Genomic DNA, 14,392 nt, shown 5'->3' with positions numbered 1-14,392 from the left:
GTACAGAACTGGAGGGGTTTGGTTCAAGCCCACAGGGAGTCCAGGGCAATAAGACAGCTCTGGTAATTCAGCCAGTTGGTCCCTGTTTTCCAATCCACTCCAAATGTACATGGTGCCCCAAGTTCAGACAACTGAATTTTAAGTCTAGGATACTATCTACCCCACACACCCCTTTTGATGTAGTATAGTGGTAGCACTGAAACCTGTTGCACAGAGATCAGTATGGTGCCATGTCACAAAGACTATAATGCTTAAGAAGCATCTAAAAACGGAGAAAGATGATGAATCTCTCCAGTTGACATAACAAGACATTAACTGCATTTAATGGGATTTGTGAGCTGATCTTTAGGTATGCTGAAAATTTGCTTCCATGCACAGACATTGGCAACCCCCAGTGCACATCATCATTTAACTTGTCTGCCAACTGACTATTGGCTTTCTGCCATCTCCATCTTCCTGTAGGTGGTTCTGAGACCCAGTAAAGTGAAAGACATGCAATTATTCTTCAGAAATATCCATCATATTACATTGTGAGAAATAGTATAAGATATATATATTAGAGGGCTTATCCTGCTATGTACTCAAGAACTCTATGGTATGGTGATTCACCCTGCATGATAATGTATCCAACGTGAAAGGAATAAGAAAACCAGAAATGGGAATGTATTTTTATGATGAGATTAGGAATGTTATGAAGGATCTGTGTCTTGTCATAGCAAGGGATGAGGAGTCAGGACTCCTGGATTCTATTTCTGAGTGAACTTGGGTAAATAATTTAACCTCTGTGCTTCAGTGTCTAACTTACATGTTTTGTGAGAATTTAATTAATGTTTCAAATATGCTTTGAGATTCTGTGATGACTCAATGCAGAATTTGGCCCAATATCTATACATTGTACATAAAAAAGCAACCAATCTGCTCAGAACAATACATGACAGTATGCATCACATGAACTCTGCCTAAACCGTAAGAAATTAGATATTTTAATAAATTTATATATATTCCATAATCAAGCTACATGAATTTGAAATTCCTGGTGCTAATGGGAACTCACTTAAAGTTATTTTTTCCCCCAACTATCTCAATTTTTCCTACAATCAATTAAAATGCATCTGAGGGAATGACAACTCTGCTTGGTGGTTGCAATACCATTCAATTAACAGCCATTAATGTGTGCGCAAGAGAGGAGCTGGAGGTATCTTATTGATATCTGATGGCCGCAGCTAGCTATCAAAAAGGAGCTGGTAGCATCAGCTCAGTTTCTAGTGAACTACCATTCATATCACGAGAGAGAAGGATAAGTGAACAGATAATATAGTAATGAATACAGAGCTAGACAGACATACAGACAGAATATCAGATGTCTGGAATGTTTGCCTTAGTCTATCACCCAAAAATAAAAATATATCAGGAGTTTATTGCCTGTTCCCTGACATGCCCCCTATAGGGTGTGTATATGTACTGACATACACACACACTAACTCAGGGGTGGGCAAACTTTTTGGCCCAAGGCCCACATCTAGGTATGGAAATTGTATGACGGGCCATGAATGCTCATGAAATTGGGGGTTGGGGTGTAGGAGGGGATGAGGGCTCCGGCTGGGGATGAGGAGTTGGGGGTGCAGGAGGGTGCTCCGGGCTGGGACTGAGAGGTTCGGAGGGCAGGAGGGGGATCAGGGCTGGGGCAGGGGGTTGGGGTACAGGAGGGGGTCGGGGTGCAGGCTCTTGGCAGCACTTACCTCAAGCAGCTCCCAGAAGCAGCAGCATGTCCCCATTCTGGCTCCTAAGCCGAGGCACGGCCAGGCAGCTCTGCATGCTGCCCTGTCTGCAGGTGCCACCCCTGCAGCTCCCATTGGCCATGGTTCCCAGCCAATGGGAGCTGCAGAGGCAGTGCCTGGGGTGTGGGCAGCATGCGGAGCGGAGCCCCTTGGCTGCCCCTACACGTAGGAGCTGGAGGTGGGCCATGCCGCTGCTTCCGGGAACCATGTGGAGCCACAGCATGTGCGAAGCGGGGCAAGCCCCGACCCCACTCCCCGGCTGGCGTGCTGGAGCAGGGCAAACTCTGCACTTCTCCCTGCCCCCCCAGTGGGAGCTTGAGGGCCGGATTAAAACGTCTGAAGGGCCAGATGTGGCCCCCAGGCCGTAGTTTGCCCGCTCCTGCTCTAACTAAAGAAAACGTCCATCTGCTTGTGACCAGATGCCAAATTCAAGGTTCTGGTGCCACTTTTCAAAGCCTTGATGGGATAAGCCCGAGCTACCTAAAAAATTGCCTCTTCCTCCACAACTATGACCATCTGTAATAGCTAGTCTGTTCCTCTGGAACAGGGGTGCCCAAACTTGGTTTGTGGCTTGTTCAGGGTAAACCCTCGGCGGGCCGCGAAATGCTTTGTTTACCCGAGCGTCCGCAAGTACGGCCGCTTGCACCTCCCAGTGGTGGCCAGGCCACCACTTCCCGCAGCTCCTCTGGAACAATGGAATGCTGAACCACAAGGGTGAGACTCATGCTCACAGAAGACTTCTCAGAAACTGGACTGTGATTGTGTTCTTCATTTAAACAAGAGATTAGAAAGACCATGACTCTCAATGTCTTTGAAATAACATACAAAGTCACTTCTTCAGCTTGGATTTCTCTAATAACGATAGTATCCAATCAACAGAGGGATTGGAAGAGAGAAACAGAGATCCTTGCTAATGCTTTTAGAATCTGTAAAAAATTCTTAGATAACACGGTGATAAGCATGATATAAAAACCTAGTTAAATATTGTGTTTAAATGGTAGAGCGATAAGTTAAAACACAGTGTTTCCGTGGAAAGGTTTCAATTTCTAATAGGAGGTATTTACTGAAGTGTCAAAATGGCTCATCATTTTGAAACAGAGTCTGACAGAGTCCAAAAGGGAGCCAACCTATTATTGAGGAAAGCTGATTAGCTGCTTCCAGTTCTGATCTGAGCGAAGCCTGTGTTGAGTTCTGCTTTCCCTTGAAAAGCTCTCCCTGGAGAAGCAGGCTGGGAGTGCTTCAGAAAAGTCCATGGAAAAATGCCGAGTGAAAATAATAAAAAAAAGGGAGAAAACTCAAGCATTTACTATATATGTTCTGGATTCACTTCTCTTTCAAACTCTGACTAATTTCAAGGATACACACAACCCGCCTAAAGAAACATAACTACAGATGCACTATATTAAAGCACCTTGATATGCAAAGAATCTCCAAAAAAGCATTTGCGATATTTGCAAACTAACTATTTTGCACTGGGAAGAAATGCACATTACCTTGCAAACAGGTACACATGAAGGCAACTGGTTAAAAATCCACATGCTAATTAAAGCACTCTGTATTTGGGAAGAAATCTAAAAATGATGAAAATGGGAAGACAGACAATAAGATAAAGATAGAGGGCTGATTTTGTTCTCCCATTGGTGTAAATGAGGAGCAGGGCCGTCCTTACCCATACGCAAAGTAAGCAGCTGTGTGGGGCACCAAATTTCCTGGTGCCTTACGCAGCTGCATGCTGCTCCAGCCCCTGCTCTGGCTCTTCCCCAGGGCCCCTGCTACATCCCACCTCTTCCCCGCCCCCACTCCCCTGAGCTCTGCAGCAGGGCCGGGCCTGCACTCACTGGTGGCGGAAAGTGCAGCGAGCCGGCCCCAGCCACGTTGCCGGTGAGTGCTCGGGGGTGGTTCCACCCTGGCCCCCCACTCAGAAGACTGCCTCCTCGCCCCCCCATGCAGGGGGGCTGTGTAGGGCCCCAGAATAGCTAGGGACAGCTCCGATGAGGAGTGTCACATTTCAGAGCAATTGCACCTGTATTTCCCCTCAGTGGTCCTGTAAGGGAATCCACTCTCAGGCTTCCGGATTCCATGGCCATTTCCTTTCTTGGGTTGAGACCAACATCTCTCTCCCTTCTGACCAGGGTATTTCCAGGTTGTACAGTTCCCTGCCTTCACTGTGTTATCCCCAGCAAACGACAGTTTGCCTGAGCAGGCCTGCTTGTTTTTTATTCTGACGTGGTTAACCACACACTTCTTTCTAAGCACGGCTATTTTATCTTAAGGTAAAAGCATTAAGAGAAAACATGTTAAAAACAATAAAATAACCTACATGCGTGCAAATAAGCCTACCAGAGATCACCCCAACCCTAACATGGACTCTGGCAGGAGCAGTCCTTCCAAACCCCACCCAAAAGGGTTTCCTTGGGGTTCCAAGTATCTCACAACTTCAGCTCAGAACAAGCATACAGTCTTATATGGCCTCAGTAGGGCCAGTCCTTCCAACACTTCCCTAAAGATTGGGGCCCTCTGTGCTGGATCAAGAAGAAGGACCTGAGCCTGTATAAAACCAGGCTATTTATCCAAAAATCCTTTCTTTGTCGGTTGGTCCTTGGAGAATTGAGTTTAAACTAGTATGTGTGAACCTCTCCAGGGGCTGGCTTCAAAGGCACTGATAACCAGAGCCATTTGTATTAGCATCCCCCTCCTTCTAGAGGAGTTACATACAATCCACAACAACACATACACAATTGCATTTTTAATATAATGGACGCCAAAGGTATTAAACCTAATTCAATAAGGTTTAATTTAATTCAGTAAAGTTTATCTTAATTCCATAAGATTTGTCCAGGATGTTGCAGAATATTGTTCAGTCTGTCACAAGCAGTAACTCTTTTGAATTTAGTGGAATTATACCAGTGTAAGGTAGAGAAGACTCAAACCTAAGGAACCCAAGGACATGGAGGTGCAGGCAGAGACAATTATTTTGAAGACAGCTTAATACTGGAACAGGGAACTCACTGTGCTTTGTTATTGACCCAGTTTGGTTGCCAGTTGCTGCTTGATAAACAGATGACATATAGATTTCAATTGAACTTGCCAGAGAAATTGATACAATGTATAGCATGAACATCATGAATTTAGCTATGCAATTTCCAAAAGAAGAAGGCATCATACTCTCCGGAAATGTTTGGGATGCTGAAAAATCACTGACATTGCATTACATATTCTTGAGCTCACAAGCGTTACCATTAAAATCACTCTCTGAAAAACATCCTTTTTCAGATGTTGTTCCCCCCGCCCATTATTTTCCCATCAAGGTTTAAAAAAAAAAATTGTTTGATGGTGTGTTTATGTTTCCTCATCCAGAAAGGCGAGTCTATCATCATTTTGGAGTGCTGGTGGGAGGAAGTGGCTGCACTTTCCTATGGATTTTAATGAGCTCCTCAAACCAATTTTAGGACTGTCTTATTTGAATTATGATCTGCTTTGTGTCTCATATTTTGTTTAATTACACTGTAATCATAAGATGAGAAGGATCCAAAAGCATCTTACAGTCTATATATGCCCTTCCCATTGAAATGTAGCCAACTGTGAGGATGAACATGTGTGTCAGCTGTTTAACAGCATATAGGACATTAGGACAAAAAGTAAATAATATATCCACTTGAAAGTGCAAATTAAAATTAGGAAAGCACGATATAATTACTCAGCTTGGAATCTGGGGCTACTCACCAAGCCTAATACCCAAATCCTTGTAAAAACAGACTTGGGATCCTTAGTGATCAAAGTGGTAAAGTATCTTATTGTTTTAAGTCTCATCTAAAGTCAACGCTTTCAGCAGCTTAATGTCCTCTAGCACCACATGGAGGCAACAGATTTGTACTGACATGGAGCAAAAAATGCTAATTACTTGATCTATCACTTCCTTCAGGACCAGTGCTTTCCTTGGAAGTCTCTCATCCACATACTTACCAAGACTGATCTAACTTTGCCTATTGTCAAGGTTCCTTCCCCACTCTGAACTCTAGGGTACAGATGTGGGGACCTGCATGAAAACCCCCCTAAGCCTATTTTTACCAGCTTAGGTTGAAAATTCCCCAAGGTACAAACTATTTTACCTTTTGCCCTTGGACTTTATTGCTGCCACCACCAAGCACCTAACAAGGAAAGAGCCTGCTTGGAAACGTCTTTCCCCCCCAAAATCCTCCCAAACCCTACACCCCCTTTCCTGGGGAAGGCTCGATAAAAATCCTCACCAATTTGCATAGGTGAACACAGACCCAAACCCTTGGATCTTAAGAACAATGAAAAAGCAATCAGGTTCTTAAAAGAAGAATTTTAATTGAAGAAAAAACAAAAAGAATCACCTCTGTAAAATCAGGATGGTAAATACCTTACAGGGTAATCAGATTCAAAACATAGAGAATCCCTCTAGGCAAAACCTTAAGTTACAAAAAGACACAAAACATAGAAATATCCATTCATTCAGCACAACTTATTTTATCAGCCATTTATACAAAACAGAATCTAACGCATATCTAGCTAGATTACTTACTAAGTTCTAAGACTCCATTCCTTTTCTGTTCCTGGCAAAAGCCTCACACAGACAGAGAGAACCTTTGTTTCTCCCCCCCTCCAGCTTTGAAAGTATCTTGTCTCCTCATTGGTCATTTTGGTCAGGTGCCAGCGAGGTTATCCTAGCTTCTTAACCCTTTACAGGTGAAAGGGTCTTTCCTCTGGCCAGGAGGGATTTAAAGGTGTTTACCCTTCCCTTTATATTTATGACACCTATAAAAGCTGGCACGATCACAATACAAGACAGTAAGGCTGCTTCTAAAAAGGAAGTTTACCTTTTTCACAAAGTATTGTAGCCCCTCCCCCATCCCATTCTCTAGCTCAGTGGTTCCCAAACTTGTTCTGCCGCTTGTGCGGGGAAAGCCTCTGGCGGGCTGGGCCGCATCCGCAGGTTCGGCCGATCGCGGCTCCCAGTGGCCGCAGTTCGCTGCTCCAGGCCAATGGGAGTGGGTGGAAGCGGCGGCCAGTACGTCCCTCGGCCCGCGCCACTTCCAGCAGCTCCCGTTGGCCGGGAGCCGCGATTGGCCGAACCTGCAGATGCAGCAGGTAAACAAACCAGCCCAGCGCACCAGGGGCTTTCCCTGCACAAGCAGCAGAACAGTTTGGGAACCACTGCTCTAGCTCAATGGAAATAGCACCCTACTGTGTCTTCTTTCTGCCAGGCAGAGCATAATTAAAAACAGACACCTGCTAGTCACTCCATTACTTTTACTGTAATAAAATGATTCTTTTTTTATGTGCAGTGGCTCATGACTGGAGTTCTAAATATTTTTTACCATGGAGTCCCTATTCCCTTCTGCCTGGCACCAAATACTTATGCAATTAAGTCACTTAATTTTAACAAGGAGCATGTCCTTCAGCCAAATAGTCCAGCCAAGATGACATAAACTGCATGTTTCTATAGCCTCCAGAATATGAATAATTCCTTATTTTCAAGATTTAAATAATTCTATAAAATTCAATGTTTACCCATTAGAAAAATTCTTCAGTTTCTCACAAACACCAATCTGTAAAATTTTTGTTCCATTTCATCTTGCGGCACCATTTAATTCCTGTCTACTGAAACCTGTATAATAATGATGGCTATTAATATTTCATTTGTGTGCACAACTTCTGATCCGCCATGGACAACTGCCAGTCTCAAACAGCACTAAGCCGCAGACCAGTCCATTTCCTAATTGAAGATATGGATTAATGGGAATTGAAACCACCATTTTCAAATGCAGCAAGCCCTCTGCAGTAACCCCTCAGAGAGGGACATATTCCATATCATTTTCTGGGCAATATTTTTAAGTTAAGCATTCTGTTCAATGATTTACAGAGTCTGGGTGCTACTTGGCAGCACTTTCAATGTCTGTGCTGATAAAGAAAAAAGTATTGATATTTTTAACTCTAAACACTTATTTCTCAGATTTCAAATATTTGAGTTCTAAAGTTTCTGGGTGAAAACACCTGCATATATTTCATTAATGAGTTACATAAATTTTACCCATCATCAGAGTATGGTATAAGGCCAGTCCACCACTGGGTAATGAATTTCATTATGAGAGCCCAATTAGTTCTATCCACAAAGTTAACTGGATTACAGTTACCTAGGAATTGCACACACCTATCAAGTATGGATTCATATGCAGCCCTATGGTTAAAAGGGATATTGCAGTTTTAATGGATAGAGACATCAGAAAGCATTTACCTGTACTAAGACATTCAACAATTGTGTTAAATTTAAACATAACGTATGATGAAGAGATGAGCTGCAGTAAAAGCCTGTCAACGTTTCTCACACAACACTATTTATGGTTCTGTATAGAAACAACTCCAGTACATTAGTGGTAGCAAATCTTAATATCCTCTGACACAACTGGGTTGGGCTATCTATTAGCATCTTCAAATCCTTTAGAAACAAATACTAGTTCAAATAATATGCTGTTCAAAATATGAACTTCCTAGGCATCAAATGGTACATTACAATGATAAACTGACCTGTTTAAGAAAGACAAAAAAAATATTAAATAAATAAAAATTTGTACCCTGGACTTCAAACCATGTGAAGACCATACTTTCCCTGAATAAATGTCAAAGGAATAAACCTGTGAGAGTAATATATTTCATGCACCAAAATTATGAATTTAAAAGGGATTGGGTAGATCAGGAGATTGAAATGAAACTTCAGAATCTTTCATCTCTAGGAAATCAATTCAAATTCTGACCAAGTTAGTAACCTAAAGTCATTACCTATTTTTATAAAAATAGGTAATGATCAGTGAGAAAGTGTTGAATTGTGGGGGACAGTGTTTAGTGGTGAACTGCAAGGATCTATCAGTTTTTGTTTTATTTGACATCTTAATTAGTGATCTGGAAGAAACTGTGAAGAGGTTGGCCTAAGCTGGTGATGATTTATGTCCCAGAGCAAGAAAACAGGAAGCCTATCTTAAATTATTCCAGATTGTGTTCTTATTCATTTTGGAATCTTGCTATGCTCTTAGCTTCACTAAACTCCTGAGATGGAAAAACAATAAATAATAGTTGAATCTTTGGATTAGAGATGTATTAGCTCATGGTACAAATTTTCTTCATATAGATGGCAGACCTTTCTGAAATATATTATATATATTTTCTCATTTTCTCATAGTGGACCACAATTATGTGTGTGTTCTCCTTTCACTGTCACACCACCAACTTTCATTTTCTGTCACGTGGATTATTTCCCCTCCCATTCACAATCACACAAAATCTCTGTAGCATCTTTAGCAATTTCACAAATGGAAAATAATACGACGAAAGTATGTAATGTAGGTGTCGCTTTTTTGATTTGGCAGGCTGAGTGGAAAGGAGAAGGGCCAGCACAGTGTGAGCAGCCAGCTTCTCTGTACATGCCAACAAATGCTCTGCAGTCCCACAGCCTGAGAACCACTGCTCCAAAGCATTTCCCATCCATCTCCATCTTGCTCTTTACTGTCTCTCTCCAATTATGCAGTCATTAGCCACACTGCGTATCCTCATCTACAGTGGCTAACCTGTCTTTTCTACATTACTCTTTTGTATTACAGCCATGCCCAGAAGCTTCCTTCAGGATCAGGGCCCCAGGGCGCTAAAAGATGCCCAAGGCGAGACAAACATGGGCGAAGGCGAGGTCCCTACTTTGAGGATCTCAATCTAAACGTGACCCCAACCGCGCAAGCCAAACGCAGCGTGAAGCGTAGAAGGCCAGGCCCCCCCCAGAAATCCAGCATCTGGGGGTGTATTTTGTCCCACCCCAACCTCCTGGCCCGCACTCCTCTGCTTTGTCTTGACTAAAGCTACGTGCAAACCAAGGGCGGGTTTTCACGGTCAGCCAACTCCAGGGAGCCCGGCGCTGTCAGGCCTGTGCGGACGCGGCCCCGGAGCCAGCGGGGGCAGACGGAGGCCGAGCTCCATCCGCTGAGGCAGCCGGGGCCCGCGCCCCGCCAGGCCGCCCCAGGCGCTTTCTCCGTGCGTCGCCGGCCGGCTCGGCGTCCGGGGGGCCCCCTTGCCCCGCAGCAGCAGCGGGAGCGGAGCCAGTCGGGCGGCTGGAGAACCGCGGGCAGCGGCAGCGCTCGGAACCCAAGTGCGGGCTGTGGGGAGGCGCCGCCGCCGCCGCCGCACCCGGGGCGGGGAGAGCGGCCGGGCCTCGCTGCCGGGGCAACGGGAGCGGCCTGCAGGAGGAGGTGAGGCCGGGGCTTCCCAGTTCGGAGTCTCGTCCCCCAGACCGGCTCTCCCCGTGCGGGGGCGGGGGGACCCAAAGCCCCTCCCCTCCCCGGGTTCTGGGGGCTTCCTCTGCTAGTGGAGGGGGGATTTTCCTGCAGGAGCCTTTGCAATAACATTGGATGCCTCTTTGCCGCAGTACGTGCTGGCCTTTTACATCTCTCATGCCCGGTGGGATCAAGCCTGGCTTAGAACTCAAATGGGAGGTGGGCAAGGCAACACTCCAGTTTGCAGGAAGTTGGGTTAGCACTTGGCAGTTCCCTGCGGTATTGTCCTTCACTGTGTCCTTCTAGAAGTGCTGCTATGGAAGGGGGTGTGAGCGGGTTGGGATGTGCACAAGAGGATTAATGCAAAGCTTGAGTACACACTGCTGGTCTAAGTCCAGCAGTGGATGAGAGCAGCAGGCCACATTCATTATTTCTTCCTTACTCCTGCACTCTGAAGCAACTGGATGTAGGCTGCTTGGTTACATGGACAGAGGAGGCTCTGAAGTTTATCCTGAGCTTGAGAATTCCTGTCCTCGGCCTTGCTGTACTTCACTGTATTTTCCACAAGCAAAGTGCTTTCTTTGTGCTTTTCTCCAATTTTCAGGAATATTTATGCTATATAAAGATCCTTCAGCTCATTTAGGAAGAATTGGGATGGAAACAGCAATGTATTCCTGATCAATTTCCAATTTGGGTCACTGCATTCTGCCTCCCTGTATTTTCCCTTCACTTTCAATTGAGTACAGTGTTTATCACTTCATGTCCTAAAATGTTGGATAATTTAGCTGTGAATTGCCCTATCCCACCCCAGAGTCGGCTGCTTTTTCAGTCATGGGGCAAACGATCCCCTTATAGTTTGCTCTGAGATCCTGGAGAAAGTATATATTATGCACTGAAATTTTCAATTTGCTTTTCTCCTAATGGCACATCTTTTCCTTCCCTTTTTAATAGCTGCCTTTTTATTTCTAATAAGAACTACAGCTAGAATTTGAATAATCAGAATTATAGATCCCTAATATGTATTTTTCAGTGACAATTTAGTAGCTGTTATTACATGCAAATATATGGGTTGTTTTCCCCTGCACACACAGGATAAAAAAAATATTTGAAACATCATTATCTGTCAGATTACAGGAGTGTCTAGGAAACACCCCCACGTGACATGCCCTCAACTCTGTTCTTCCCCTCTCTCAGCTGCCAAACCTTCTTACAATGCCTAATGTAATTACCTCTCAACCATCTCCGCACTGCCAAACAGTTCTGCAGCCCTTATTCAGCCCAGGGGTACTAAACATTTCTGCAACACTTAATGACAAACACCCCCTAAATCCAGTATATTTTTGATGGTAACTTACAACACCAACTTAACCAGTAGAAAGCATCCCCATTCCTGACGGCCATACTACCAAATCCTGACACGTCCAAGTCCTCCTGATCACAAGCAGCCTCCTCTGCTCTTTGTCACCGTCTTTTTTCTATTGGGGTGTTTAGAATTGTACACGATATCCTAGGTGCAATGTTACCAATATCACACAAGGAAAAACTATGGCCTCCATAACTCACCACGTGGTACCTCTGCATTGTGTTTTGGTTTTTTTAAAGAACATCTTAATGCACAATGAGTTGCCAGTTTTCCATGTCTTTGTGAACTTATGTGATGAGCTCTTATTTCTATGTGTGACATAAGCCTAATTAACAAAAATGTGATCTTTGTAAAACCTTCCTTTGCTATAAAATTAGGGAGTGTTTTGAAAGAAGATGTCACTACTAGAATTCCAAGGGAAAAGAGAGCGCAGTCAAAAAAAGCTAACAATACTAGGAACCACTAGGAAAGGGATAGATAATAAGACAGAAAATATTATATAAATCCATGGTACACCCACACCTTAAATACTGTGTGCAATTCTGGTCACTCCATCTCAAAGAAGATATATTGGAATTAGAAAAAGTACAGAGAAGGCCAACAAAAATGATAGAGGTATGAAACAGCTTCCATAGGAGGAGAGATTAAAAAGACGGACCTTTCAGCTTAGAGAAAAGTAAGGGGGGATATGATATAGGTCTATAAAATCATGATTCATGTCAAGAATGTGAATAAGGAAGTGTTATTTACCCCTTCATATAACATAGCAACTAGCAGTCACCCAATGAAATTAATAGGCAGCAGGTTTAAAACAAACATACAGAAATACTTCACACAATATACAGTCAACCTGTGCAACTTGTTGCCATGAAATGTTATGAAGGTCAAAAGTACGTTCAAGAAAGAATTAGATAAATTCATGGAGATTAGGTCCATCAGTGGCTATTAGCCAAGATGGTCAGGGATGTAACCCCAAGTTCTGGGTGTCCCTAAGCCTTGGACTTCCAGAAACTGGGACTAGCTGGCGGGGAGTGGATCTCTCAATAAATAGCCCTGTTCCGTTCCTAGCCTCTGAAGCAGCTGGCTCTGATCACTGTTGGAAGACAGGATACTGCGCTAAATGGACCATTGTTCTGACCTAGTATGGCCATTCTTATATTCTTAGGAAGTAGACTGAAATGAGTGATGTAAATTTTGTTCCCTTCCATCCAACAAGTTACATACCCTGCAAGCAGAACACACTTAGGCCATGTCTACACTAGTGAGCTTACATCGGCACAGCTGTGCAATTGCTCATGTAGCTGCTCCGTACAGATGGGAGAGAGCTCTCCTGTTGACATAATTAAGATACCACCAGTGAGTGGCAGTGGCTATGTTGGCAGGAGAGCTTCTCCCGCCGAGATAGAAAACCCAGCGTGGGCAACACTGATGGTGTAACTTATGTCGCTCAGAGGGGTGTTTTTTCACACCCGTCGGCGACATAAGTGATACCGCCAAAAGTTCTAGTGCAGACATAGCCTTAGTCTATGACTGTGCAAGTTAATTTGCTGACAGTAGTTCATCATTGGAAACGTGCTGCCACTAAGACTGCAAGTGGTCCCGGTGCTGGTGCCAACAGAACAGTGTTGCTAAGAGATGTCCAGAGTAGTGCTGGGTGGTAAACAGTTTTCCTATTCTACATAGGAATGAACTTGAAATCTTTAGAAGCTTTTTGTGAAAAACAAGAACAAGAAACCCTCCTTCACTCATTAGCTAATAGCTCACTGGTTAAGGAACTACTTATTTGGTATGTGGGAGACCCTGGTTCAAATCCCTGCTCTGCTTGGGTCAAGTCCTGCTCTAAATTACACGGAGCAGAGATTTGAATCAGGGTCTTCCTCACCCTGGGTGAGTACCCCCATTCACTAGACAATTGGCTATTCTGGGGTTAAATTCCATCCTGGACCTGAAAAACCTTTCCTGATGAGTGTTTCATTGAAGCTGGTACATTCCTGCAAGAAAAATTTGATTTCAACAAATCAATATTTTTCAGTTAAAAACACTAAATCAAAAATTTCCTGAAGAGCTCTAGTTCAGAACATGTGGTTTGTGAAATGCATTTCCAAATGAGAAATATACTAATTATAGTATCATAGTTTGTGATAGAGCTTTAAAAAAATAGTTCTTCCTGCACAGGAATTCAGGAACGACAGGTCTTTGAATGTTTCTTTTTCTTTATTTCAAACACTAATCTACATAGCAAACAGTTTCTTCCCTGATTTTACTTGCTAGTGCTTTAAATAGTTTGAGAATGTGCTGGCCCATTTGTAGTGTGTATTACTGCCTGAGAAGAGAGCACCTCTTTTCCTCGGGGTTTCCTCTAGAATCCTTCCCATATTCTTTGGCCTCATGTTACAACACCTTTTATTGTCACTTCTGTAGCTGGCCAAGGGAGTTACTACAGAGCAGTTCAAACCATATCACCTCCATGATTCCTTCCTCCCAAAGCCCTTAATAGAGAATTGAGCCTGCTGTTTGCAAAAGCGAGTATATATCTGCTACATCCTCATTATACTACACAAGACCTGCTGTAGTAGGAGCACATTTACTTTGGTCTGAAGTCTGTTTAGCTGTAATTTCGGCTTTCCAGTATATTCCAGCCTTGTGTGAAAGGTTGCTGCTAATACTTAATTCAACTTGTTTAGTAACTTACCACTTTGTATTGTAAAGACAAGGTGATGTTGGTTACATCTGATGTTATGAAGTGATTCCAGCTCAGCCAATCCATCATTATGCTGTATTCCTCCAGTTCCTTCCCCTTCTACCTTCTATGCCCGCTGTGGCTGAAGCTTCTCTTAACACCAAGATATTAGGTAAGTGTGTGTGTTAGAGTACTAATTGACTTCCAGCTTGCATTTCTTATTGTTATCCTCCCGTGGTCTTGAACTCAATAACCAGTTTCAATCCTGCATTAATGCTGCGGTAACAAGCAGAAG

General features: G+C 43.6%; 2 protein-coding genes across 5 annotated transcripts in view; both read left to right on the top strand.

Moving 5' to 3' along the window:
• The window catches only part of LOC311526317 (protein shisa-1-like), a gene marked incomplete at both ends in the record, with an annotated part of 38,684 nt that extends 28,501 nt beyond the window's left edge, over positions 1-10,183 (top strand). The window contains one exon of the mRNA XM_084639222.1: positions 9,644-10,183. Coding sequence (XP_084495348.1) covers positions 9,644-10,183 — 540 coding nt within the window. The remainder of the gene's footprint in view (positions 1-9,643) is intronic.
• The window catches only part of LOC311525839 (uncharacterized protein C8orf48), a 46,032-nt gene continuing 40,650 nt past the window's right edge, over positions 9,011-14,392 (top strand). Inside the window, exons 1-2 of one of the 4 annotated variants that reach the window (XR_014712874.1) lie at positions 9,011-10,030; positions 14,127-14,269. The gene's annotated coding sequence lies outside the window, so the exon portion shown is untranslated. The remainder of the gene's footprint in view (positions 10,031-14,126; positions 14,270-14,392) is intronic. The other 3 variants (XM_084638239.1, XM_084638237.1, XM_084638238.1) reach the window with 3 other exon arrangements.

This window comes from Lepidochelys olivacea (genome assembly GCF_965140295.1).
Source record: "Lepidochelys olivacea isolate rLepOli2 genome assembly, chromosome: 9".
Lineage (NCBI taxonomy): Eukaryota > Metazoa > Chordata > Testudines > Cheloniidae > Lepidochelys > Lepidochelys olivacea.
This window is presented reverse-complemented; position numbering and strand designations above follow the sequence as displayed.